Raw genomic sequence first — 26,466 nt, forward strand, 5'->3', positions numbered from 1 at the left:
TATTTTTGAAAATTTTCATGTCTTTAGAATGTCCAAATAAATAGAGAGCAAAATCTTAGGTTTGGTTATTGATTTGTGAATATATAGTGTTTTAATCTAATAATATCATAGTCCTTTAAAATCCAAAGTAGTTTGTATTAGAATCATAGTTTTCAGACCCGGCCCGAGTCTCGGGTTTTGACCGGGTCACCGGGTCGCCCGTGTCAATTTTTTTTTAAATTAAAACGACGTGGTTTTAGTAAAAAGAAAATAAAAGTCAACGGGTCGCAAACGGGTTTTGACCAGGTCTTGTCGGGTCAACTCGCCGGGTCACGCTGAATTTTTTCTTCCCCTATTTTTTCTTCAACCCGGCCTGGTTCTAGCCCTAGATTGACCGGGTTCCAGGTCGACCTGTCGGGCTGGGTTTCAAAACTATGATTAGAATCCATTAATTTGCAGGGTAATTGTTTAATGGTTAGCTCGGTGATCATAACAAACAAAACTAAAACATATATATAAAAAAATAATGAAAACACCACCGAAATAATGATAAAATATTCTGAAAGAATAAAAAACCTGAACAAGAAAATTTCCGACCATGTCCATCAGTGTTAGAAAATACAGACAAAATCTTCACTATATATGCTTTCCATCGACATTTTCCAGATTTTATGGCAGTGTAGGAACGTGATTGATGGCGATATAATATTGGGAATATAAAATTTGTATTTGATTAAAAATATGAATGACTATTGAGATTTAAACCCTAAAGAATTTAATGCAAATAAGTTTTTCTTGATTCAATAAAGTCACGAGAAAAAACATGGACGTTTTTTTATTGTTTATTTTAATTTACCTAAACCCGATACATGATTTTATTTTAATCTTTTCGAGATGATGTCTTATATTAGGAGTTTTTATTGTGTTTGGTTTATAACTAAGAAGTCATAAAAAATTAAAATAAATTTACTTTTTTATCTTTAAAATTTGATGTAGTAATTTGACAATTAATATTATGTCCTTTAAATCTATATATAATTATATCCATAAACGCATACATACTACATTAATTATAATTATCAAGTAAAAAAAAATAATTTACTCACTTACAGTTTCATAACATGTAATGATTTTGTACTAAGATTAATGCACTTTTGTTATTATTAAAAGGAGTATTTAACTTTGATAGGTGTAATTTAACTGGTGAGACCTTGAGTTTACTTTTTAGAGATCACCAGTTCGAGTCTCATAAATCTTAGGGCAACTGGAAACTTACATGATCGTTAACTTCAGGACCCGTAGGATTAGTCGAGGTGCGCACAAGCTGGCCTAGACACCCACGTTAATTAAAAAAAAGGTATTTTAATTAATAAATAATTTTTTTTCTTACATTTTCCATCCTAGGAAGGTGTCATCTTCATTTTATTGAATATTTTCCCAATCCATTTTCTTTGGTATGATTTTGTTACTTTCAGCACAACTCATGCTAATTAGGTTTTTCACAGTGTCTTGTTTGGCAAGCATCCTAAAAAAGAAAACAATTGTATTCTTGTTGTTCGAATAGAGTTTTTCTTCAAACTGCTGATCCTTGAAAATTATTCTTGACTTTGAATTCAATATCCATTTATTTATTCATTCAATTCTAGGGGATTGCCGTTTATTTATTTTTTGAATAATAAATAATATTAGTATTCATAGATAATATATATATTTCTTATTTTTTTACTTATTCATAATAAATAAGTAGACGCTGCCACCTCTTTTCGATTCATTTTTTTCTTCTCCTGAATCTTGATGAATATTTTTCAATATTGCATGGAAAAAACCAGAAGCTTTTCAGAAATCAATCATTCACAAACAAAATTAAACAATGGGACCAGCAAGAACATAATCTCACAAACATACTCGAATCCTGGGGAATGGTAGAGGACCCCCACTGAACTGGATTAGACATTAGGCTCACATTTGATGCCAAGATAGAGAGAATTATGACACTGCAAGGGATTCTTTGAATTGTAGGCCTGGCCATGTGCAAGGCAGAATGTTTGGAGACCCACAGATTCAAGCCCCCATTTCAGGAGATTATTTTTTGTATCTCAAGCTATAAGCCTTTCGTTTTTCTTGATTAGTCTATGTGGATGATGAATCCCACGTGCATGTCACTTTTATTCACAGTGGGAGTCCATGATTGAGCAGTCTGTGTCACTGTGTCAGAGGAATTGTGGGAGAAGAACGTCTTGCTGGAAGAGAGAGAGCACATGCTCTCATCTCGATGGCAGGCAGCAGCATTTCGGAGTCTCCAGTCGAGGAAATGAAATCTGTTTCTGATACCAATTGAAATCGAGGCCTGTGCTAGCCCATTTCAACACAGGATCCGAACTGGGCTCCAGGCCGAACACCAACAGTTGAACCATGAAAGAAACAAAATTATTGAGGGCAGCATGCATTCTCGTTCAAACTTGATTTGATACATAAATTGGAGGATAATTCTTTTCTTCTTCTTATTTTCTATAAGAACTTATCTTGATTCTGATCTTTTCATCATTATTAAGTATTTTCTTATTGTTTTTTATATCTAAAATCATTAGAGTTGATATAGCAACCTTTATTGATTTATCCGCAAGTCAAAGGACACCCAAAAAACAATAATGCAGAGAATGAGTAGCAGCAAAAGGAGAATCACTTGCAAATTGAACCAATAAATAGAGGTAGTTGTTAGTAAGAATGCAAAGAAAATAAGCGATAATCAAGAAGTTCACTAAATTGCAAGGTAATTTCACATCAAGCATGCTAGGGTTGTGTCGTGTAATTGAAAACATAGCAGCTTTATTTTCAAACTAGCATGACATCTATAATAAAGATTAGATGTGGTTGAAAAAAAGAGAGTTTGGTAAAAAAAAAATTAAAAAAATTAAAAAAATTTGATGATAAACTTCCCTTGTTCTTTGAGGACAAACTAAGAGATTTCAATTGTCACCCCAAAATTCCAAGAAGCACAAGAGAAGCTCAAAATGCAAGCCCTATCCAATTCCAAGTCTATGGTCATAAACTTATCAAATCTAAGTATGAAGGAAGCCCTCTTCTAATCTAGCTTAGTTCTCACCAATCCCCTAGTATTAATGGTTTGATCTAGAATTTTCTAGGCACCTTAAAAGATGAAAAAGATTGTTTGAGAGGGTTGTGGAGAAAACTTAGATTGATGAGAAAATCAATTGATTTCTTTGAATATTTTTTCTAGAGAGTGCTAGAAAAAGATTAGACGTCTAAAAAAATATAAAAAATCTCAACTTTAACATCTCTTCAGTAAATAAAGATGATTCTAGAGAGGATTCACAAACCCTAAAGTCCTATAAAATTACAACAATGTCATTTTCAAAACATAAAGGTAAAAAATACACAAAACTCAAACATCAATAAAATTTCAAGAGTGTCATTTCTATAATAAAGAAACTAATAAAGTAAAAAACTTTTTACTTTGAGTTTATTGGATAATGATGGTGATTATAATAATTTAAAATAATAATACTTTTTTTATAAAAAAAGTCATCCTCCTTCGTGTTAGTTTATTTTACAACAACAATAGCAATAAAGAGAGAGAAATAATATATTTGTTTTAAAAAGATGGTAGAGAAAGAGAAATTTATTTTAAAAATATCTCTACAAAGTTATTTCAACAATGAATGAATAAAGATAAGAACAAAAAAAATGGTGGTAAGAAGGCCAAGTAGAAAGAAAAAACATCAAAAATAAAAATCAAAACAATTTTAAAAAAAATGAATGAATGAAGATAATAACAAAAAAGTGGTGATAAATAGGACAAGAGTAAAGAGAAGAAATTTTTTAAAAAAATGTTTGAAAAAAAAAGAGTTGCAAATTTGTTTTAAAAAATTACAAAACAATAAATGAATGGAGATAAGAACAAAAAGAATAGTGATAAATAGACCAAATGTAAAGAAAAAAAAAGTTTTTTTCTTTACAATTTTTTTTTCCCAAAATCACAGATTTGCCATTGCTATAGTAACCAACATAGTGAAGAAATTAGAAAAAAATACAGATTTTCCAATTCTTAAAAAGAATTTTGTTTGTAAAATAAAAGATTTGCAAAACTTTTTTTTTCCAAACAACTACGAACAATGAATTAATGAGGATGAGAACAAAAAAAAAAAAGGATGATAAATAGACTAAATGTAAAGAAAAAAATATTTTATTTTGCAAAAACAAATTGGTTAAAATTATAGATTTGCTTTTGCTACAGTGACCACCGTAATAAATAAAATGAGAAAAATTATAGATTTTCTACTTCTTAAAAAAAAAAAATTTATTTTGAAAAAAAAGTTGCACAAAATTACAAATTTATTAGTTGCTACAATGACCACCACAATGAAAAAATAAATAAAAAATTTACAAATTTACTATTTCAATAGTTGATTACTACAATGAAAATGAGTTTCCTTTTAGTTTTTTTTTAATATAATTTCCCTTTTTTCTTCTTTTCAATTATTTTATTTTATTTAAAGGATGCTAAATATCTGGGCATTTAAGATATCAGTTTTTCAATTGTACAATTTCTTCCTCTTAGATTAATCTCTATATTTTTTTTTTTAGATAAAACATGTCTCGCAATTTGTTTTTGTCTATGAATAAATATGTTAAGTATTTGATTTTCTATTAATTAAAATAATTTATTTTTTACAACTATGTTTATCTTCATTAACATGAAAGGAAGCTACAATTAGGTTTCTTATTCACTTATTGGATCATGGTAAGTGATTCGGTACTTGTGCATATGTTAAGCATATAAGAAGTAGGTATGAGATTTTCTTACACAATCCAATCTTATTTGAAGCAATTATTTTACCAAAAATATGATGGATAAATGATTTACTTTTTTACATCATCAAATTTATTTTCTTCTTTTGTAAATGAATTTGTTTATTTTTAATTATTATTACTCTTAAAATAATTATTCTCAAACCAACTAGAGAAGTAATGGGAATTAATCGTTAACTTCAGCAACCCGTGGTCGCTTATATTAGTGGTCACCGAATGTTTACCTGGTCGTTAACTTCAGAACCTGTGGGGATTAGTCAAGGTGCTCGCAAGCTGGTCCAAACACCCCACGTGAATAAAAAAAAAAAAGTCGTTACCAAAGATTTAAGTTAAATTCTCATCTTTTTATTTAACAAATAAACCTATGTTCTACTACAAATAAGAAACTTTTTTCGATGTTTTTGAAGAAAAAAATTGAAGAAAACGATTGTTAATAACTACTCTTAAAATTTCTTAAAATTCATCATATCAAGATTTATACATGATTTTCATATTAATATATCTATTTATCTTGTTATTTCCACTCATTGAAATGTTAATTATTGTACGAGTATTTGTTAAATTAACAAGAACTCGTGATCAAAATTCTATCAAAAGAATTACTTAAAAAAAAAAAAAACCATGGAGCAAAAGTGTTTTTTGGAGCAAGAGCACAACTTGTCTAAAGCCAAAATACACATGAACATCATAGTCCACATATTGAATCATGGCAATGTTAAGCCAAGTTTTCATGTTTCCAATTTGACGAAGCAGCTCTATAGATCTCATCCATGCTATAATATCACAACCGACATCATTTTGATTTAAATAATAAGAAGATTCATTAAAATTCAGGGCACTTTTTTTTTAATTCCTTTTTTATTTTTATAATTACATTAATTGCATACCACTCGATGGGGGTTTCAAAATTGACACCATGTACCTCGAGGCTTCAGAAAATGTTTCTCTCTTTTATTTTATTGTTTATTTGATATTATAATATTAATTATTTTTAAAAATAATATTTTTTTATCTTTTAAATTATTTTTAGTATCAATATGTCAAAATAATCTGAAATTTTCAGAGCCCAAAACAACAAGAAGTCTAAAAATCTGATGAACTTGTAATTTCACATTTTACAAATTATCATGTTGTTAAAAGAGCTTAGGTTGTTGCTTTATTGGTCCAACTTGTGGTCTATTAAATCAAGTTCGGCTAACTATTATTTTTATTAAAATAATAATGTTTTTATTATGTTTTTTTAATTAAATATTGACCCAACATGTTTAAATCGAGTTTGAATTAGATTTGTCTAAGTTAACGAGTCGTTATAAACTCAGCCGACTCAACAAGTATGACAATATCAATATCTATATCATTTCTAGGCCAGATCATGCTTCAAGATTTAGATTTTTTAGATCAATCCGCCGGATGACATAAAGTCTAATAACTACATAAATCCTTCATTTGAGACCGGCACGGGTCTTGTATTTTCTGTCAACTTAATTTTCATGTACCCAATAAGGGACAACGGAAAATTTCAACGAAGAGCTATCCGACAGGCCATCAGCTACTCTCCCCATCGTCACTGTTGTTCACGGCCACTTCTTCTGATGCCATCATCACATCCTCCTCAATCGCTGCACACAAAACTTTGCTGATTAATATCTTGCGAATACAAAGAATGGAAGAACTGCACATTAAAATGTTAGAATTATGAGTCCATTGTTCTTTCTCGGCCCAACTTCCAGAGGACTTCCACTGTTTAAAAGTCGTAAAATTTATGTTAAAAGCACAGTTGCATACGTACTTGCAAATTATAAACAGAAAAAAGTTGAACAAATTGACAACGGACAGGCTAAATAGTCTTTCTTTCCCTTACCAGCAACTCCTTGATACGGTTCTTCTTTTGCTCTAGGAGCCTCGGATCCTTTTGATGTTTGTGGTGCAAGGCATGTTAGAAAGTCAAAATCATGATTAATACAAGTAATTAACATGATAAGTAACATCAATTATGGAATGAAAAATAGATGCAGCAGTAGCAATCACTGGACTTTGGTGTTTCTGTTGCCATGATTTGCTTTTCTCATCAAAGTTTGAACTGATCAAGGGTAAGTGACAATTTAGTGAGTGATATTGGTGAGTGATGAGAAAACTAAGTTTCATGGGGCACACACACCTAAAGAGTAGAAAAGGTGACGTAGATGGAAGTACAAACAAACAAAAACATCAGGCAAGAAAATTAAGGTTTAAACCTAATAGGTTTTGCACATAAAGAATCTTAGCCCGTAGTTTTATTATGAAACATAATTTTGATGTATTCTGTATTTCTAAGAGGTTTATAATTTTGGTGTGGACCTGGCTTATAGAGATTATGGACTTAAAATATGTGAAAATCAAGTTATTAAATGGTTTTATATGAAATTCGTAGCAACTGAGATGCTGAGACGTGTTGCTGAACTAAAAAAAATTTAATTTCTATGAGATACTTGATGAAAATGGTTATTTAACATATTTTTTTGAAAAAATATATTAAAAGTCTCTAAAGGAGAAATAGTTTTGGCTCCATGTAAGAAAATTAACACCTTGTATATGATCTTAGGATCAAAAGATAACCATTGTTGTTGCTAAAGCTGAAAATCAAGAAGAATTATGGAACTATAAACTCGATCTTATGAGTTAAAAAGGGATGAAGTTGCTTCTATTAAAGAAAAAGCTATTGAAGTTGAAATCAATTGATCTATACATGTGTAAGAGCTACATTCTAGAGAAGCAAAATAAACTCAACTTCATGAAGAGCGGCAAAGCCTTGAAGATCAATGAATAAGTTATAAGAACGAGGTATCATTTTGAATTATTTCAAGGAATTGAAGTTGATATCTAAAATTGTTATCATCTGAAGTAAAAAAATAAATTTAGTTAAAAAGTTTTAATTGGATATCTATAAGATTAAAGTAAGAACAATTTAAACAAGTTATCTTCAATCTAGAAAGACTGATTTAATTAATAGTAATTTAAGAGAAATTATTTATTTTCTTAGTTATTTATATTTATATTAAGTTTAGAAAAATATCTTTCTTTTTGGTGTTTTTATTTTTTTTTTCTATTTAGTTTAGGAAATCAAATATTGTGATTGGTAATTCTATTTTTTTTTTCTATTTAATTAATTAGGAGTTTCTTGAATAACTCTATAATTATTTATTAGGATTTTTAGAAATAGACTTTAAATTATTATAAATAGAGGTATTTAGTTTGTATTTCAACAAGCTACTTGAAATGAAAAATATTCTATAATAAAATTTTAAATTAAAGTTTTTACATGATAAGATAGCATTTTATATTGTTTGTACTTTCTGTTTTTCTTATTATATTTTTTCTGTTTGTGCAAGGAATGGCAGCAGAAGAATGTCTTGACAAGGGCACATGCTCTCATCTCATGACAGCATTTTGCAGTCTCCAAACAATTTGAAACCTTTACATATGAATCCACATGTGGCTGTTCTGGCCTCTTTCAACCTAGAAGCGGACATGGGCTCCACTAATATCCAGCCAGCAGTTATAATTCCTGAAGAGGGCAGTTTCAAATTCCAGGACAGGAAGAGCAGTGTTCCAGTGAGAATTGCAGTGCAAGCATGTTCTTGCGGGTAATAAGAGACTGTCAGTGTGCAAACTCTCCCATCTGAGCAGAGTGTTTGACTGTAACTTATAGGTCAAGGTGATGACAGTATTCAACTTCGATAGAAAGGCTGAAACTTGGCAAAAAACAGACCTTATCTCTCCATGAACTTTCATTACTAAACAATTGAAAATCGCAGACAAAATTCTAATGCTAATCGTGAAATGGGTCAGTCAACAACCCAGTTTGTGTCATCTAAAAAAGAAGCCAATCTGAGCTTCTTTACCAAAGGAGCCAGTTAGTAGGTTTGGTCATCATCAAAGGGAGCAGAGAATGTACACTTAAAAAGACTAACATTCTACAAACTAAGTAACTAATCAAGCATTATCAACATCAATTCCTCCACCAGCCTGAGCTTCTTGGGCCATCCAAGTTTCTTGACCATTCGGAGCTTGGTGACCAACCTGAGCTTCTTGAATGGCCTCATAGGGAGTTCCGGCAGGATTCAACACCTTACACCTGCTCCACAGTAATGGTCAGCATCAAAACACGGAAATCGATAATTCAACCACCAAAGACAGTAGTAATAGGCACCTTTCAATGACAAACCAACCTTCCTTGTACTTATGAGCCTTCACATATGCATGTATCTACAAGCATCAAACATTAACGCATCAAACAAAGGCTGAAAATAAATAACTAATGCAACAATCAGTTGATACGAAAGAATACACAATCCATAGCTTCTAAGAAAGCCAGATCTTACATATTTCCACCCCAGAATTGATCCACAAACAACACAGTATATGTCAGCCACAGTGTGCTTTCCAGTTATCATCATTCGATCTTCTCTCGGTCCAAAGGTGACATTCTCACTGTCATCATTGTGAAAGCAAAATGAGACATAGAAGTGGCAATTACAGCGCACATAATTTATAAAATGATATAAGCATGAGACCATACATATGTGCACTGTATTTTTGTTTTCTTTAAACATAGCAACTACGTTATACATTTTTTTTCCCCTTGTACTCTATATTTTCTCATAAATCAAGCTTTAATCACTAACAAAACAGGATAATCTTTTATCTGTCTCCTTCATGCTACAATAACTAACATTAAAGATCTCTCATATCTAACAACAAACAAGAACGGAAAAGGCCTTCCATTGAAGTCAACAAGGAAGTTCCACAAAAGATGAAAGAACTTTGCAGAAGATTTAACACTAATATTAAGCACTTTGTCTTGTCAAGATGCGTGCACGAGTTCGATCAATACCAAACCAAAAAGCAAACAGTCAGAGCCAATTATCATAATATGAAGTCAAAGTTCTATTGGATTCCATAATCAGGAACACTTACACGTTATAGAAAAGATATGCCCTTCTATTCCTGGAGCAGAAATACTGGAAATAAAACAAAGAATTAGAATCTATATATATGGTGCTGCCAGTTAATCCAATAATACATTTGGATGTGGCTACTCAATCTTCATATCAGATGCCAAAATGAGAAAAAAGAACAATTAAAAGATGGGTTTTCATTTTGGGAACTGCAAGAAGGAAGCCAAGATTACAATCATAATCACCTTACATGTCGAGGCCCTAGATAATTATTAACAAAAAAATTATCTACACATGATCTTAGGGGACAAATACTGATACATCAGATTCTGTTTATCAGTCATATACGATAAAGGAAGAATTCCCTACTAATTCAAACATTATTCAACAGCAAGAACCCAATAAATATATCCCAAAATACGTAACAGGCAAATGGAAAATCCAAGAAGGCTGAATCATAGTTGTTGCTCTCTCCTACTTCAACCAGAAAACGAATACATAAAGCACACACTGTTCCAGTTCTTGTAATTCAGCCAATTTACTTTTCCAAGATTCACCAATACATAGCAATCGGTCTTCTTTGACATTTCTTTATGTCAACTTCACAGCGTAACGCAAGAAGAAGACACTTGACATAAGCTCATAAACCATAAAACTTGCATATTACATAGCAGAACCATGCCAAGTAACAGTGAAAAGAGAAAAGAACCTTAGAGATGATGTCGTCTTTGAGAGCAAGAGGAGTGCGGCAGTGCTTGCAGCTATAAGAGCGTCCTTCAAGATCCACCAGAAATAGCCTCCCCATTTTCTTTCTTGAGTCAATATAGTCTTACTTTCTTGATTTTCTTTTTCAACGAAACCACACAAAAATGTAAATAAAAAAAGGCCAGAATCAAGAACATGCATGAATTAACAAAAAGAAGGTTAAAACTGCATGAATCGAAGAACAAACTACGTAGATATATAGAGGGTGAAATAAAAGAGGAAGAGAAAAGAAGAGTGGGCTTTTGTTGAGCTTACCAGCAGTTTTTTAGGGAAAGAGGAAAACGAAGAAGGCTATGACGAGTATGAGAAATTATGACTTCGTGTATGTGACTTCTGCTCTTTAAATACTACAAAAGCAAGCAAAATCTGTGATATAGGAGGGAGGTACTTTTGGGCCTACAAAATTATGATATTTGTTAAGTTGCTTTATGGGAATTTTTGCCAATGGTGGCCCTCGGTTTTACTGTTATTAGTTACTTGCCTTTTTTAACCGACCTCTCTGCAAATTTATCCTTCCACTCTCTCCTTAATTACATTCTTTTGACTATCATGTTAATATCATGTCATTCTTGCAAAACCCAGTTAAGTTCGACAGTAAAGTCAATCCAATAACAGCTCATCCAACCACTAATCTAAAACTTAAATAGAGTTAAGTTTCATCATAAATTCATGAGTTAACCCTCTAAACTAAACTTGTAACCTGAACCCGGGGCTAAATCAACCCTAGTTTAGGTCTTATAATCATGTTTATGATATGAGATTTCAATGGAAAAACGAGTTTAATAAGCTTGATATGATGAAAACTCAAAAGGTAATGTCAACATTAGGCTTGCTTCAATTGGGCTTTTAGTAAGCCCAAGATGTGACTACCCAACGGCATGAGACATCCAAGCCCATTATGGACAAAGCTGCAGAAACAGGAGAACACAGTGTGTTAAAAAACAAACATGTTGATGGCCCCTGGATGCCAATTTGCTTCACATCTAAACTTGAGACGAAAGAGCTTGCTAGGTAACATCTCAGGATCCTCCTTCGGAAGACCTGGCATTGGAATATAAAACACCGAAATTGAACTTGCACAAGGATATAGAAATTGTATAAACTTTCCATCTCTTCAAAAATGCACCCATTTGGATTTTTGCTAAGTTGTCAATACACTGAATATTTCAAATAATTGTGATTCTCAGTAAGGAATGTAGAGCACCGGTTTTGGTTGCAGTGAAGCCACACAACAAAGGGGCGGAAAGCAAATAGGCAACATGATTCCATAAAGGAATGTTGAAACGGGACTCGGGAAAAACTTGAGAATTTGTGATCCCGCACAAGAAGAGAACTGTTACTGGAAGTTCATGCGGAGGGGGAAAATCTGTCTTGAAGGATTCTTCTCTCAACCTGGCATATTCTTTGAGGAGGCCATACAATGGTCGTAGCCCTTCCCTGAACTAAACCCAAAGGAATCTGCAAGGAATAGGCTCCTTCAAATCAGATAGCAAGCACAAAATACTAGCAGTATAACGCAGATTTTGCAAGGTACTCCAGCTAAACCAGTTAAGCGTGCTAAGATAATGCAAAAAAGTCAAACCCTTGTAGAAGCTATGTATGATTATAGTTGCACAAATAACTTACTGGGCCAAAACTTCTTGAATCCATGCTAGATGCTGGATTGTCTCCCTCAACCCAACAGTGTCCTTCTGGAATCTTGACCACATCATTTTGAGGAGTCCCCATCCAGTCACCAGGTAAGCCAATAATTCTCTTAATGAGTTTCTGCTTGTGATCACTTGGGGAGCTACAAAAGGATGCAAAAATAACTACATGTCAGATTTTCTATATAGAAATTCTGCATGAATATATCTATGCTATATGACCAGACCTTTCAAAGCATCACAATGTTGTAAAATATACACTATTTTAAGCTGAATAATGAAACAGCCAACATTACAATGTAAATAGACTGTGACACAGATGAAAACCAGTTTCAATCAGATCCAAAGATTCATATTAGGCAAAGAAGAGTTATGACACTAATTATTCATCAGTCCAAAGAGCCTGATTCATCAGTAAACAAGAGAAGAATTATACTGCTTAGTCATCAGTAAACTGCTCTTGAACCACTAATTGCCCGGCATGGCCAGCCTAATGCCTCCATATGCCGCTAATGGATTTTGCTGTCAACAAAACCCCAACCAAGAACCCTGAATTCACTCCTTCCTTCCTGACAGTTCAAATGGGGTATAACCAAAATGATTTAAAGATTCCAAAATGCAATAAGACCTTAAATTTCCTCCATTCTAAACTACAGCTTCAAGAATCATCCAAAGACATTCACATCACAACAAGAATAAAGCATGGGTTCTAACCATGACAGAAACACAATCCAAGCAAAATCCACGAAAAGACCTACCGAAAAACTACCACGTCGCCATGCGAAAATTTGTACTTTGCAAGGCAAAACTTCTCGATCAAAACACGGTCATCTGCACTCAAAACAAATAATCAAATTAATCCCAAATCAGCATTAAAAAAAACCACTTCTATCATTAAACTTCCAAAAAATAAAAAAGCATTACCTAATGACCCCAAAACTGTATTGGTCCTAGGATTAAACGTAGGAGACATAGAGCCACCTCGTACCGGAACAACACTAGCATATCGGTCTGTAATTGTTAGCCCTATGACCCCAACTGTTAAATATTTCTTTGTCAAATTCCACAATAAACTCCCACTTCCCATTCTTTCACTACGTGCATTATTGGTAAAACAAACTGCAAAAATCCGGAACAAGCAAAAAAAAAATCAAGAAATATTTTATCAGCACAGATATCCCATTATCAAGAAACAAATAAACAGTGAAAATTTTGAAAAGTAAATTTCTTACTTGTTGAATGGAGTGTCTCTTGCGGCGAGGAAATCGTGGGGAAAAGGCAGGAGGGAAAGCTGCTTCGACTACAGTTTCGGGGTTTCGAGCGAGGGGCAAGAGAACCCTGGGAGAAATGGAGGCTGGTTATGGGATTTTATTGAAGGGTATGTTGGGAAAATTGAAAGTTTCTTAGGGTTGTTTTGTAATTATAAGAGAGAATAGAGTAGAATTGTTTGGTACCTATAGTTTGTGCCATTTAATAATTCACAGTAATATTCTTCTTCTTCTTTTGTCCATGAAATTTGGTATTGCCAATTTGGAGATTATTAAAAATCCACGTGGTATAATACCTTTTCAAAAATTAATTAAAATTTGGAGTGGCACTTTAAGAGTTATATATCGCAAAAAAATATCTTAATATTTTAAAAAACTTGTTAAGAGGCACACTTTAACATCTTCTTAGTTAGCTGAATTTAATAAATCTTTATTTGAAATCCTAAAATCAATGAAAAAACTAAAAGGCATCAAACTTGTTATTATTTTTTTTTAATTTAGTCTTCAATTTTTTTTCAATCACATTTTTTCATGTCTAATTAATCTAAATTTGTTAAGAAAATAAAAACCCAATGAGGGATCAAAGCATAAAACACGATGAAAACTTATGTCAATCTAAAATCTAACTAAAATAGTTATTTTCATCCTTCTATTTTCATTTTTCAATCTTAACAATTTTTATATTTTTTGAAAATTCAATTTTGATTCAAAAATTTATTTTTATTTTTTTCAATCCTTAAATATAAGAGATGAGAGGGCAAATCATCGGTTAATATCGATTCCAGCTATAAAAAAATTAATTTTGATGTTAACGAGTTTCATTTGACAAGAAGGGCTCGAGGATGACTGATTTGAACTTTAATAATACCTCGAAAAACAGATCAAGTCTGAGAAAGAAAGATTTTAACTAATTTGATTATTTATATTTTCATGTTGTTTTTGGAGTTTTTTTAGGTTGATAAATTGAGGTTTTTTTTTTACTTTATGTTTGTAAGGGTGTTTATTGGGTGAAAACGGGTTAAAAAAAGAATTTTTAGAATAAAATAAAATATGTCCTGATTTTCCAACCATCACGGAGGTGGCTAGAATTTGATCAGACAAACGACATGTCGTTTGATTATTTTTTAAAAAAAAACTAGGTTTGCCCATTAAAAAAATAAATCAAGCTCAGGCGCGCGAACCTAGGCTAAAAAGCCCTGATTCAATATTATCAATTGTTTTTGAAAAAATATCATCTTAAATTTTTCTTTCTTTCAACTTCATTCTTTAGCTTTTTTGAAAAAAAAATCAATTTTTTTTATCACATATTTAGGTAAAAGATATATTTTTTAAAAAGAAAAACTTATTAAACTTCGTAGAATACATGACTGATATCACGGGTTTGACGGGTTAAATAGTGAAACCTGGATCGATATAATATGTTTTTGTCTCGATAGTTTTTTTTTTAAAATACCACATTGAAAATTTTCTTGTAAAGCAATTGGTTTGTTTTCGGTCATAATATGTTTCATTTTAGTTTATGAATGATTAATTGATTTCAATTTCATTTTTACAAAGTTTTTAGTCACCTTGAATTTATTTTTTTAAATTCAAACCATATTATTATTATTGGTTGTCTAAGTCCATGCACTTGGGTTTGTTTTTTGTCATCTAGATTTTTTTTTTAATTTAATTTTTCATGTTCAAAATGATATTTGGTCTCATCTTCACCATCTCAATATTTAAAAAAAAAAACACCATTTCAATATTAAAAAAAAAAGTCTTAGAAACCTTTTTACTCGGGTCATATTTTTTACTGTTTTTTTATGTTTTTTTTAGATTTGATAATTAGACTGAATTAGAAGTCAACCCTCTCACAATTTGATTTTAAAACTAGATATGAGTTTGAGTCAAAAGACTTTAAGGATAACTAGCTTAACTGGGTTAGATACACTCAGAATAAAATTATTATGGTTTTTTTTTAAGAAAATAAAACTTAAATTAAATTTTTGTATTAATATGCTTTAATATGTATATATTAATATGCTAGTTAATATGCTTTTTTGTATTAAAATTATTAATATGCTTTAATATGTATATATTATTATTATGTATTAATATGCTTAAAAACAAATGTTGCGGTTTGCGACATATTACGTGCAATCTATTCAATTCAAACTAAAGGAGAAGCATGAATTAGATAAAATGTGTTCGGTATTATATTTTGGAAATATTTAAAAAGAAATTAAATTTTTATTTTATTTTTTATTTTAAATTAATACTTTTTTATATTTCAGATTATTTTGATATACTAATATCAAAAATTATTTTAAAAAGATAAAAAAAATTATTTTAATATATTTAAAATAAAAAGCATTTCAAAAAGTATACTCCCAATCACATTTAATTTAAATTCAGACATAGCACGTGCCATATATTCAATTCAAAGCATGAATTAGATATAATATAATAACTAAATTCGTACATAGTAAAAAATAAAGGATAATAAGATTCGTTAGAATTCAAAACCTTTAAAAATTAACAACAATGTAACTAACTCTCAAAATATTTCTTCTTATTCATTTACATATTTATTGTAAAAAATTATTATAATTTTTTATATAGAAAAAACTAGAAAACCCTAGTAATACTTAATAAAAAAAATTATTCCTTTTAAATAGAAAAAACTAGAAATATTATTCTTTTCAAATAGAAAAAAACTAGAAAAACAAAATAAATTAGAAAATAAAAATAAAAAATAATTTTTTTAAAATTAAAAAAATAACTAAGAAAATTATTTATTTTCTAAAAAGCTCCTGTCTCGATAATAGATTCAGGCTGCCCATTTTCAGTTTCTTGTTCTTTCTTCCATTCTTGGAGAAACAGAAAGGAGAAAATGCGCTCCCTCTAGTCCTCTAATCTTGCGTATGTGTTGAGCCCCATTGTCAGCTGCGTAAAAGTCTAGGCTGCGCTTAACTTTTGAAATCCTCTTACTGTCGAATCCTCCTTATCGTTCTTCATATTTTACATGTTTGATTGCGAAGTAGATGTTATCTCGACACAAGTTCACACCCCTTACTGTTTCTCTTGGTAGATGATTTAAATTCAACAAATGTCTCTCCCTAAATCTAATTATCTGTCTACTTGCATTTTTGTAGCACTTTCAGGCTGGCGTAGAGCTTGCTCATGAGTTTGTTTCTATGGCTGCGACCGATGCTCAGCAGCTAGTATATATCTAGCAGCTTTGTTTCTATGGTTTGCTAGTGACTCCCCACCTTAGCCTTGTCCCAGAGACAAAGCCCTATGCTTTCAAATTTGATAAAGATTACGAAAATCTTCACTTCCTAGGATATGCTGATAATTGAATTCAAGTTTAATTAAGAACATGGAAAACTATTCGGCATATTTTCACTTCCTAAGATATGCTGATAACTGAATTCAAAGTTTAATTAAGAACTTGGAAAATATTCGGCATATTTCAAATTTAAGTGAACCAACAATCCGAATCCAAGAACTTTTTAAGTTGAGAATTCATAATTGGCTGTAGTGCACAAGCAGAGCAGATGGCAAGGTGGAAAACTGTTTGATGTTAACCAAGTTACTCTCTTTCACGAATCCTAGCTTAATTTCTGCCACAAAAACAAGTTTATGATCTGTACATGGTCCCTTAAGCTTCCCAGGGTGACATACATTCATGACTAGCTACTTCATTGATCACAAATTAACATTATCACGAAGCAATAGAGGGCCACAAGAATGTGCTTAAATTGCCGAAGGTTATAATTTTTACAAGAAGACAAGGTGGATATGGCAACAATTTAAGCCGATTAAAACATTCTCAGGGCAAAGGATCACATTTTTTATGAGGATAAGGTGTCAATAATGGTCGTGTGGAGAGGATCACTCAAGTGAGTAGCCCAGTTGTTGAGGGGGCCTTTTCCTGTAACCCAAGCTTGAACTGCAAAGCCAAGGAAGGCAACCATGGCAAGGCGAGCGTGCTTGATCTCTGCCAATTGAAGGGTAGCCTTCTTTTCTGGGTCAGCAGCTAAGCCAAGAGGATCAAAGAAATTGCCTCCTGGGTAGAGCCTTTTCTCTGGGTCAAGCTCTGCGTTCCTTTGGAATTCAATGTATCCAATCACCAAAACCTCAATCAAGATCAATGTTGTAATGGAAAATGGTAGTGGCTGACCAAGGTATGATGATCCTTCAACTAATTCCACCTGAAAAGGACACAAGATCATCAGCCACCTGAACTTAAATGTATCACTAAAACTTCAAGACAAATTCCTGATATATATACCTTTCCAGCATCTTGCCAGGTAACTCCAGTGAGCCACTCGACTGAGAGAGCACCGAGAGTAGCCAACATAGCCCACCTTCCATGAATGAGCTCACACTCCCTGAACCTTTGCAACCCGAAAACCTCACTGTAAGGCTGGAACGGAGTTGACTTCACATCAGAAACCTCAGTACGGGTCCCAATAATATCTCCAGCCAGATTCTTAGCCAAGTTTTGATCCAAAGAGTCAAGCTCGAACTGCAAGTACTCAGCTGGTCTGCCCAACCCAAATGGGTCAAACCCGTAATCACCAACCAAACTGCCATCTAGGTACTCAGGTGCCTTGGCTCCTGGATACCAAAGTGGGCGGTCTGGAATGGTCTTAATAGATTTCTTGGGTGCTTTCTTGCCAAATCCGAACCTGGCTTGGATCCTACCCGCGTTTGAATAGACGTCGGGCACACGTGTTCCAATAAAGGAGGATGTAGCGGCAGCAGCTGTGGTGGCAGCCATGGCTAGACTCAGGTTTGTTTTTAGGAGACTTGCAGAAGTGATTGTTAGTTCTGCCGTGCTACGCTGGCTTTTAATGAAGGTTTGATGCTTTATCTTTGGTGGTAAATACAGGCCATTGGATCAAGTTGCGTATCCATCCGAGGGCTGTGAAAGTATAGGCCTTATCTTGCCTTATCTGAATGTGGGGTCCGGTGACCTGTGCCTTGCTGGTAATTTTTGGTCTTGCATGATGCTGCAGTTCAATTATATTATATATTTTTTTAATTTTGAATTAATTTTTTTATTAGATTATTTTTATATACTAATATTAAAAATAATATATTTTTTAAAAATATTTTAATATATTTCAAATCAAAAATTATTTAAAAAAATAAAATCGAAAATCTAGTTAATCGTCTTTCAGGACTTCAAAGGATAGCCTCTAGTTTGACAGATATTTTTTTGTTTTGTTACTTAGTATAATCCTTAATGTCATTCCTCGTTCTCCATGAAGTTTGGAAGAGAGCATTGTATGTATTTGCCTGTGCTGATGCTTACTCCATGTTGATACCTCATGGCATAAATTTATTTTATGATTGAAGAATTTCATCCATAACTGATTTTGATTACAAAATTATTTATTATTACTTATTTGAAAAATTAACTAAAAAATGCGATAACACTCTTCCTCTCATATTTAAAAAGATTGTAAATGCAACTATTTATTTAAAATTATTTATACTAATATGTAGGGGTGATGAAAAAAATCGATTAAACCGAGAAAACTAAAAACAAATAACCGAGAAAAAAAAACCGATTAGAAAATTTAGAAAAAATTCCGGTTTGGTTCGGTTTCAGTTTTGTAATACAGAAACCGGTTAAAAAGAAAAGGTACTATAAATAGAAAAAATGATTTGCCCAGTAACCCTAGCTACCAGCACCCGTCCCCTCTCGCCTCTCCCTCACCTTAGACTTAGAAACACAGAGATCTAAAACAACCAAACACGCCAATCAATTGAAATTTGAAATCAATCAAACCTCTCAAAAATAGATCGATGTTTTTCAGAACCTATCTACTATCCAGTTGGCCTTTCCTCTTCATCTATGCAAGATCACATGGTTCTTCACTACTCCTCTATAGCGTTTTAGCATATGCATCTTGTCAATATTCTCTCATTGTTATTTTTTTCAGCTCCTTCTACAACAAGACCATAATGATTAATGACCTTGTTGAATTTTTTCTGGTTTTTTTTTTATATAGTTACAGACAAGATGTTGGGTCTAAAACGAACTATAGATTCGAGAAGAAAGTTATGTTGAATCAGTTATATAGGAGTGAGTTTTAATTCTATTTTCTTTCTTTTTAATTAATTAATTAATTAACTAATGGTTGCTCTTATTTTTCCTAGTTAATCTATTTAATTTATTGTATTTGCTTTTCAATGCAGAGGTAAGAGATACAAATGCTGTTTTGAATGCTCAAAAATCTATTTATAAGATAACCATTTGTATTTTTCACTTTAGCTGTCTTAGAATAGTATAATTTTTTCCTGGGATTTACATAGGTTTAGATTGTTCTTCTGATGCTTGTGTAAATGTTTGTGCTTGTTTTAATTGGGTTTTTATTCTTGAGCAATGTATATATTTTGATCTAGTGCTTACGGCTTTGATTGATTCCATGGTTAGTTCAGGTGGTGAGTCACCTGTTACTCTAAGCCTTAGTTTGAGTCACAAAGATTGTATTGTAGAATATTTTTTTCAATGAATTTTCAAGAGTTGCCCGAGTTTTTTTGAGGATCATATGAAAGAGTGGATGGCTGAATTTAAGAAATATTTAACAAATGGCTATCCTGTGCTAGAGAGTATAGTTTTTAAACCTGGTCCAAGGTTGGGTATTGACCGGGTTACAAGGTTTTGACCGGGTCGCCGGAGTCAATTCTTATTTTTTTTATAAAAGAAACGACGTTGTTTTAGTAAAAAAAACAGAAGTCAACGGGTTGCAACCGGGTTTTTGACCGGGTTTTGCCGGGTCAACCCGCCGGGTCACACCGGGTCATGATTTTTTCTGTTTTTTCTTCAACCTGGTCCGGTTCTAGCCCCGGGTCGGCTGGGTCCCGGGTCGACCCGCCGGGCCTGGCCGGGTTTCAAAACTGTGCTAGAGAGTAGTGCGGAAGGATTAGATCTTGTTGATGAGCTTAGGGCTGCCGTAAGTGAGAATATTAGTCTTTATATGGAGAAAAATGAGGAGGAGTTTAAGGATTATTTGAATGATTTTGCACAAGCTGTTTGGACTTTGTTAGGGAATGTGTCCCAGTCCTCAAGTCGTGATAGTTTAGCTGTTACTGCAATTAAGTTTTTGACTACTGCAATTAAGTCCTTTAATTTGCCAATTGCTGCCTGTAAGTATCCCAAGGTTGCTCATCTTTACCATTGATGATGCAAAATCAGCTGAGAAAAGATATGAAATTGTTTCTGCTTCTGTTTTTGTTTCCCTGTTTAGCTTTCTATTTTCATTATATTGCTTAGAATTTCTCTTGAAAATTACACAAATTGGTTTGTTTCATCTAGGAACCATCTTTTGGCCTTTTTTTCTTTTTTAATATCGAACTTAAGATTTTATTCCTATAAGCTAGAATTAGCCAAAATTGAAATCTCATGTTTGTGCAAATGTCAATTGAAGTTTTTTATAGGCTCTTGGTGTTCAACCGATATTAGAACCTTGATGAATGATTTTGAAACCTACAAAAATCTTGCACCGGGTAATTTTTCTTATAAATTTACACATTTTCATTCTAACATGTTTAATTTTTTATTTTGTAAAATTTGGTGGAAAGTTATATCTAGTAATAGATGATAATTAGTTCAAAAATTGATGTATTTATTGAAAACGTATGGTAAAAATATTCCATTTTATTTTTATATCTTCTAATTTAATTTATCATGTTATAATTCTAAATTTTTAATTTCAAGTTTTGATGTCAATAGTATTAACTATTAAGAAATCAAAGTATTTTATGACAATGTAATTTGTTGCTGTTTTGTTTTTAAATTTCTTTGAAGGCAATACTTTGTAATTTGTATTTTAATTTATTGGTGTGTATTATTTAAACTTCTCTACAGCAGGAGTCTTGCGCACTCAAACAAAATAGAAGAAAAATATTAGAAAGGCAAAAAAATATATTGAACACAAGATTGATACTAATAATTTAAATAAATGAATATTTAGTGGTAAAAAAATTAAATATACTTTAGAATTTTCTAAGAAAGTTAGACAATATTAACATCAATTAAAAGCCCATTAGAAATCCAATTAAAAGCCTATCAGAAAGCCCATTAAAAGCCCATCAAACAACCCATTAAAGCCCAAAATAAGCATATAGGCTTTCTCGGTTTTTTTAAATCAAGAACCGAACTAGAACCGGTTGGTTTGACTCGGTTTCGGTTTTTTTGTCAAAAAAAATCTGTTTGGTTTTTTTATAGGTAAAAACCGAACCGAACCGAACCGAAAATGAACACCCCTACTAATATGAATGTATGTAGAGTTTAAAAGTAAACTTTTCATTCAAATTATTTGAACAATTTGGTAGGAGATGTCATTTATAATTATTAGATTAATTAATTCTAAAAATTTAATTAATTAACTTTAATTAATTAATTTAAAAAATAATAATAAAAATAATTTATGTTACATAATATCAAAGCACACGCACGCGCTTTATAAGATATAACAAAACCTCTTATCTTTCTGATATGAAATAAAGTTCTCTTTAACAATCTAATATAGAAGCTATATTTTAACAACAATCCCCCACTTAGCTTATAATATTAGGTGGTATCATGTTTTATGCATAAAAGATAATATCTTTACATTTAATTTTTTTTTTAGTGTAAGCATCTCAAAACTCTAAAGAAATCATGATGACAAAAATATTTAAATCAAGATTTCGTTCAATAGAATTAAAAATACTACACACTTGATCCAATTAATTTAAAACAAAAGTTCACAATTATTTTTTTTTTACTTTTTTAGATTGATTTTTTTTATTTTATTTCAAGTTTGACAAATTAGATAGACCAAGTTAATTTTAAGTTTGACAAATTAGATAGACCAAGTTAATTTTTTTAGTTTTTTTTTTTTTTAATTTCATATTTCAATGCTGCTAAATGTTAAGATTAATTGGATATTAAGTTTCATAATATTGGTAGGAAGAGAAAAAAAAATTGAACTAATTCGTACCTGTTGAAGCATGAAAAGAATAATTTTTTTATTTCAACTTTTGAAGGAATCGTTCAAATTCCATGATGCCTTCGTGATGTAAAATGCTTCCACGAAGAAAGCTGTTATGTTTCTCGCTCCCTTCTTTTATTACAGATTCAGGGAGAAAAAGCAATGCAGGACAAGTTCACCTTTCCTTTACAAGAAAGGGCGATCAAAGCTCTGCATCACGCAACAAGGATCGCGTTGATCACGGGCAAAGAGAGCCCTATTTATGTTGTTCTTCAGCACAAGTTCTAACTTTTACTTGACAAATAAATTTCTAAAATCATAGCAACCAAACCGTGCTAAGAATGACAAGGTATATATACAATGTTAAAATGTGTGCTGCTGAATGAGGGGAAGCAAGAATCATATACAAGCAACCGGAACTTTATGCAAACTTTTCCAGACCCTCACCGGTAACGGGGGTCGTAAGAAACAAACATTGGTTCAGGAACAATGAGTGGCAACTTATCAATGTACATGAACAGTCTTTTCAAGTTCTGTCTAGTGATTGAAGACAAGTCAATGATCTCATTGTTGTTGGTGTAGATCCAAAGGTCACCTGAGTTGACTCTCTTGAGACTGTCTCGACAGAAAGGACATGATTGAGAGCGCGTACGCCTGAAGCAACCACAGCAAGATGTTAGAACATCGAGTCAAACTTCCTGTGTTACTAAAACATGAAGCAGCATGGACCAAAAGCACACACTGCTCTAATTAATTGATGTTTACAAGAACAGAAAACAGATGATTTGGACAGAATAATCCAATCCCTGACCATATTTGACAAGATGCTTTTGGCTGGCAAGAACGACTACAGAAGAAGATAGCACCTAATCATTTGCCAGGGAACGATCTTTTTAAGCAATATATGATCAAGAAACATGAATTCTATATGTTGAGAGAAGTAAACAAAAAATACCCATAAAAAGACGACTTAACAGATTGATGCCTTAAATGTTGATCCATAAAAAAGTAGTTTCTGTGGAATAATGAAATGAGATTCCCAACGTTTTGAATATCAAAATGTGCTAAACAGCTTTATCGAGTATTTATCAATTTTCATCCCCTGTGCATACAGTGCAGATATTGTACAAGCATCAATAGAAAAGGTGTTCAATGGGGAAAAATGCTAAAACTCAGGAGTCGCAGATTCATTAACTATAAACTGAAAAGAGATGGAAATGATCATGTAGAATTTAAGAGAGGACCTAGCTGCATGAAATTATTGGCTAAATACCTTGAATGGAGTCCCCTTATGTGATTATTTGTGCATACATCTAAACATGCTTGCGGTGTGGAAGTTAACTTACCAATCTCGATAGCACTTCATACACATTGCATGATTGCACTTGGGCAATACAACTCTGCTATTAATCTCCATGCAAATACCACATTCTTCCTCTCTCTCTAAATCAATTTCAGAGAGCTTTCCTTTGTCCATTTCGTCTTTCTTTTTGTACTTTGCACAAATTTCTTTTTGCTTTCTGTCTTCTACATCAGTGATTCCTCTTTCAAGTTGCAATAAAGAAGGAAATATCACCCCTGTAAGCACAAAAATAAAAGATCATACTAGGATAAGACTGCTGGTATCTTTGTTCAAGGAGAATAAATTATAAACCAAATACAGCAAGCTTCAAAAATTGTGTTGCATAAAGTTGAAAGTTACTGACTTCTTTAAACCTCACCATAAAACTCTCTTATGCTAGCCTTTCTTTCATAAATAGACATGGTTGTCTTTCCATCCTCATAAGCCTGTGACACAACATGACAATAATACATCAAGGATAAGGCAGCATTTGTTTTTTACTATAATAACATCCGCAGGCAGAAGGGGGTTAAGCAAACAGAAATGGACTCTTGGCCACTAAAAACATTAACAAACTTGCGAAGGAAATGCAAATTACCTTGTATATAAGAATTCTAAGCAATCCCAAGGCACCAGCTAGGTGACAATCAGTCCACTGGACAAGAAAAAGAAAGAAGTTGGCAGCAGGGCTGTAGGATAATCTCATTTGAAGGCAGGCACCATCATATTCCCTAGGATAATCAGAAGCCCTGCATCACAACAAAAACACATAAATATATCATATTTCAAGGCATAATGATAGCGAACACCACACACACAGGAACAGATTATCCAAAGCAGAAAATTCTATAACCACAAACATGTTAATAACCATGTCTTGAGCTTATTAAACTTTCTGCATTGGCAAGGGTAAGGACAGGCAGCCATTGATTGAGCAACCTATCTGGAACGGAAAATGGTACCAAAAGCAGAGTTTGGACAAAAATCTCATACTCAGTTTTCAAAAAGAAGGCAACTCAACTAGCAGGGCATCATTCATCTGGCCCATCTACACTGGCATCATGTGAGCTCTCACATGGCTACAAAATAGATAAAAAAAGGAACATTCACGGTTTTGATTCATTGTCCCATTAATGCCTTAAACAATTTGCTCTCAATAACCAATAACTATCAAGTGCCTGTGCCACAAATTAGCATCATGAACTCAACTTTCAATGAGAGAAATTCAACAAAAACCAAAACTTTTATTTTAGAATTATTTTTTCAACTCCACAGCGTAATTGACATAAATGCCTAAAAAAGGAACAACTAATTACAAGCAAATAAAAAAGGGCCGCATGTAAAATATCAACTTCCACTGCTAGTACTACCCTTTGAACCTTTATATACTTTGATTTTCTGGGATGCGCCAGAATTGTTTAAATTAGAGGTAAAAAGTGCATTATGTTCCACTCAATAAATACCTTATACACACTGAAACAGATATCTACCCGCCCAGCCCACTAAATATTCAGGAAAAAAAAAAAAAAAAAAGAACCTGACAGACACGAACAAACACGTCATGAGGAAAAAAAATTAAAACTTGAAAATCAGCTAAGAGGATCCAGAAATCAAAACAAATGCATCAACCCTAAAAGAAATATCAATTCAATTTATCAGAAATCCCAAATATCTCACCAAATTCGGTGAAGACAAAAAAAAGAAAAAACGAACAACAGAAAAGGAGAGAAGAAATTACAGAGTATTGGCAAAGTGAATATCAGCTTCAAGAGCTTTAAGAGAATCCTTAAACGATTTCCTCATCTCCCTTTTCTTTTTATCTTCCAAAAATCCACCACTCGTTCAAAAACCACCCATTACAAATTTCCCATTTCCTTATTTCACGTTAAAAAACGAGAAAAAGAAACAACCTTGAAATTATCTCCAAAAGAAAACCCAATAACAATAACAAAAACCCAGAAAAAATAAAAAATTTATGACTGTTGGCAGGTAGAGAAGGGCACAGAGAGGTTGAGAGAAGGGAGAAAAAGAGGAGCAAAAAGAAGAGCAAGTGTTACTGTCGCTTGGTGCGCACGTAATGGTCACTCTCATTGGTTCAGGTCATTAGTAACCTAACCTAGGCTTATAAAGTTATAAGCACAAGAAGCTTGAAGAATGTTGAGTGTACTTGTATAATCACGTTATTACCCTTACTTTTGCCTCGAAATTTATGTCCTACCTGCTTCCTCATATTTCTGCTTATTATAATTTATATGTAGGTTTTGAGAAATTATTCGGAATATTAGGATTTTGTTTTTACAAAAATATGAGTTATATTATGAAAATAATATGTGGATTATTGATTAATTATTAGTATATTATTTTATTAAATAGAAAAGTTATTAGGATGATTTTTAAATATCATTTTTCATAGAACAAAAAAAAATCAACTAATACTTTATTTTTTAAAGTATTTTTTTGTTTAAAATTTAATTAAAATAATATTTTATTTTATTTTTAAAAATTTAATTTTAACATTAATACATTAAAATATCTAAAAAATTAATTTAAAATCATTTGAAATTATGCAAAAAATCAATTTAATATTACAATTATTAGTTAAAAATAACTTTAAAAGTAGGTGGCGTTTTGCGTTTTAGTTGATGTTTAGTCTGACATCTTATGACGCGTGGCATATACATGCTTTATCCAACCGTTAAATATGAATCCCACTTTTTTATG

General features: G+C 32.1%; 4 protein-coding genes across 8 annotated transcripts; all 4 read right to left on the reverse strand.

The window, feature by feature from the left end:
- Positions 1 to 8,541: 8,541 nt before the first annotated feature.
- Positions 8,542 to 11,203, reverse strand: LOC7466065 (protein yippee-like At3g11230). The gene is made up of 6 exons (XM_002323537.4): positions 10,767 to 11,203; positions 10,456 to 10,591; positions 9,766 to 9,809; positions 9,171 to 9,279; positions 8,999 to 9,054; positions 8,542 to 8,923 (listed from the first exon to the last, which is right to left on the reverse strand). The coding sequence occupies exons 2-6, from the start codon at positions 10,549 to 10,551 to the stop codon at positions 8,782 to 8,784; spliced, it is 447 nt and encodes a 148-aa protein (XP_002323573.1). The 5' UTR covers positions 10,552 to 10,591; positions 10,767 to 11,203; the 3' UTR covers positions 8,542 to 8,781.
- A 376-nt stretch (positions 11,204 to 11,579) lies between these two features.
- LOC7466066 (uncharacterized) lies at positions 11,580 to 13,555 on the reverse strand. The gene is made up of 5 exons (XM_002323538.4): positions 13,390 to 13,555; positions 13,082 to 13,276; positions 12,916 to 12,988; positions 12,138 to 12,300; positions 11,580 to 11,969 (listed from the first exon to the last, which is right to left on the reverse strand). The coding sequence occupies exons 2-5, from the start codon at positions 13,242 to 13,244 to the stop codon at positions 11,859 to 11,861; spliced, it is 510 nt and encodes a 169-aa protein (XP_002323574.3). The 5' UTR covers positions 13,245 to 13,276; positions 13,390 to 13,555; the 3' UTR covers positions 11,580 to 11,858.
- A 3,590-nt stretch (positions 13,556 to 17,145) lies between these two features.
- Positions 17,146 to 18,248, reverse strand: LOC7466067 (chlorophyll a-b binding protein CP29.2, chloroplastic). Its single transcript, XM_002323539.4, has 2 exons — positions 17,705 to 18,248; positions 17,146 to 17,624 (listed from the first exon to the last, which is right to left on the reverse strand). Exons 1-2 carry the CDS (start codon positions 18,194 to 18,196, stop codon positions 17,265 to 17,267), a joined length of 852 nt encoding a protein of 283 aa, XP_002323575.1. The 5' UTR covers positions 18,197 to 18,248; the 3' UTR covers positions 17,146 to 17,264.
- Positions 18,249 to 22,710: 4,462 nt separating this feature from the next.
- On the reverse strand, positions 22,711 to 25,856 carry LOC7466068 (E3 ubiquitin-protein ligase AIRP2). Of its 5 annotated transcripts, XM_024587235.2 has the most exons (6): positions 25,484 to 25,856; positions 24,739 to 24,824; positions 24,344 to 24,494; positions 24,125 to 24,191; positions 23,750 to 23,981; positions 22,711 to 23,057 (listed from the first exon to the last, which is right to left on the reverse strand). In XM_024587235.2, exons 3-6 carry the CDS (start codon positions 24,449 to 24,451, stop codon positions 22,847 to 22,849), a joined length of 618 nt encoding a protein of 205 aa, XP_024443003.1. In that variant the 5' UTR covers positions 24,452 to 24,494; positions 24,739 to 24,824; positions 25,484 to 25,856; the 3' UTR covers positions 22,711 to 22,846. The 5 variants fall into 5 exon arrangements, with proteins under 5 accessions (XP_024443003.1, XP_002323576.2, XP_052303996.1 ...); XM_002323540.4 differs by lacking the exon at positions 24,739 to 24,824 and having other exon boundaries at positions 25,484 to 25,855; XM_052448036.1 differs by lacking the exons at positions 24,739 to 24,824; positions 25,484 to 25,856 and adding an exon at positions 25,283 to 25,434.
- Positions 25,857 to 26,466: the final 610 nt, after the last annotated feature.

This window comes from Populus trichocarpa, chromosome 16 (assembly GCF_000002775.5).
Source record: "Populus trichocarpa isolate Nisqually-1 chromosome 16, P.trichocarpa_v4.1, whole genome shotgun sequence".
Lineage (NCBI taxonomy): Eukaryota > Viridiplantae > Streptophyta > Magnoliopsida > Malpighiales > Salicaceae > Populus > Populus trichocarpa.

Coding starts and splice junctions, on each gene's coding strand:
- LOC7466067 (XM_002323539.4), bottom strand. CDS start 18,196: ATGGCTGCCACCACAGCTGCTGCCGCTACATCCTCCTTTATTGGAACA. Junction 17,625..17,704: donor CCTGGCAAGATGCTGGAAAG/GTATATATATCA, acceptor TGTCCTTTTCAG/GTGGAATTAGTTGAAGGATC.
- LOC7466066 (XM_002323538.4), bottom strand. CDS start 13,244: ATGGGAAGTGGGAGTTTATTGTGGAATTTGACAAAGAAATATTTAACA. Junction 12,989..13,081: donor TACAGTTTTGGGGTCATTAG/GTAATGCTTTTT, acceptor TTTTGAGTGCAG/ATGACCGTGTTTTGATCGAG. Junction 12,301..12,915: donor GGCGACGTGGTAGTTTTTCG/GTAGGTCTTTTC, acceptor ATCCTTTTGTAG/CTCCCCAAGTGATCACAAGC.
- LOC7466065 (XM_002323537.4), bottom strand. CDS start 10,551: ATGGGGAGGCTATTTCTGGTGGATCTTGAAGGACGCTCTTATAGCTGC. Junction 9,280..9,765: donor GCATATCTTTTCTATAACGT/GTAAGTGTTCCT, acceptor CAATGATGACAG/TGAGAATGTCACCTTTGGAC. Junction 9,055..9,170: donor CAATTCTGGGGTGGAAATAT/GTAAGATCTGGC, acceptor TGATGCTTGTAG/ATACATGCATATGTGAAGGC.
- LOC7466068 (XM_002323540.4), bottom strand. CDS start 25,548: ATGAGGAAATCGTTTAAGGATTCTCTTAAAGCTCTTGAAGCTGATATT. Junction 24,495..25,483: donor ATTCACTTTGCCAATACTCT/GTAATTTCTTCT, acceptor GTTGTGATGCAG/GGCTTCTGATTATCCTAGGG. Junction 24,192..24,343: donor TTAGAATTCTTATATACAAG/GTAATTTGCATT, acceptor GTTGTGTCACAG/GCTTATGAGGATGGAAAGAC.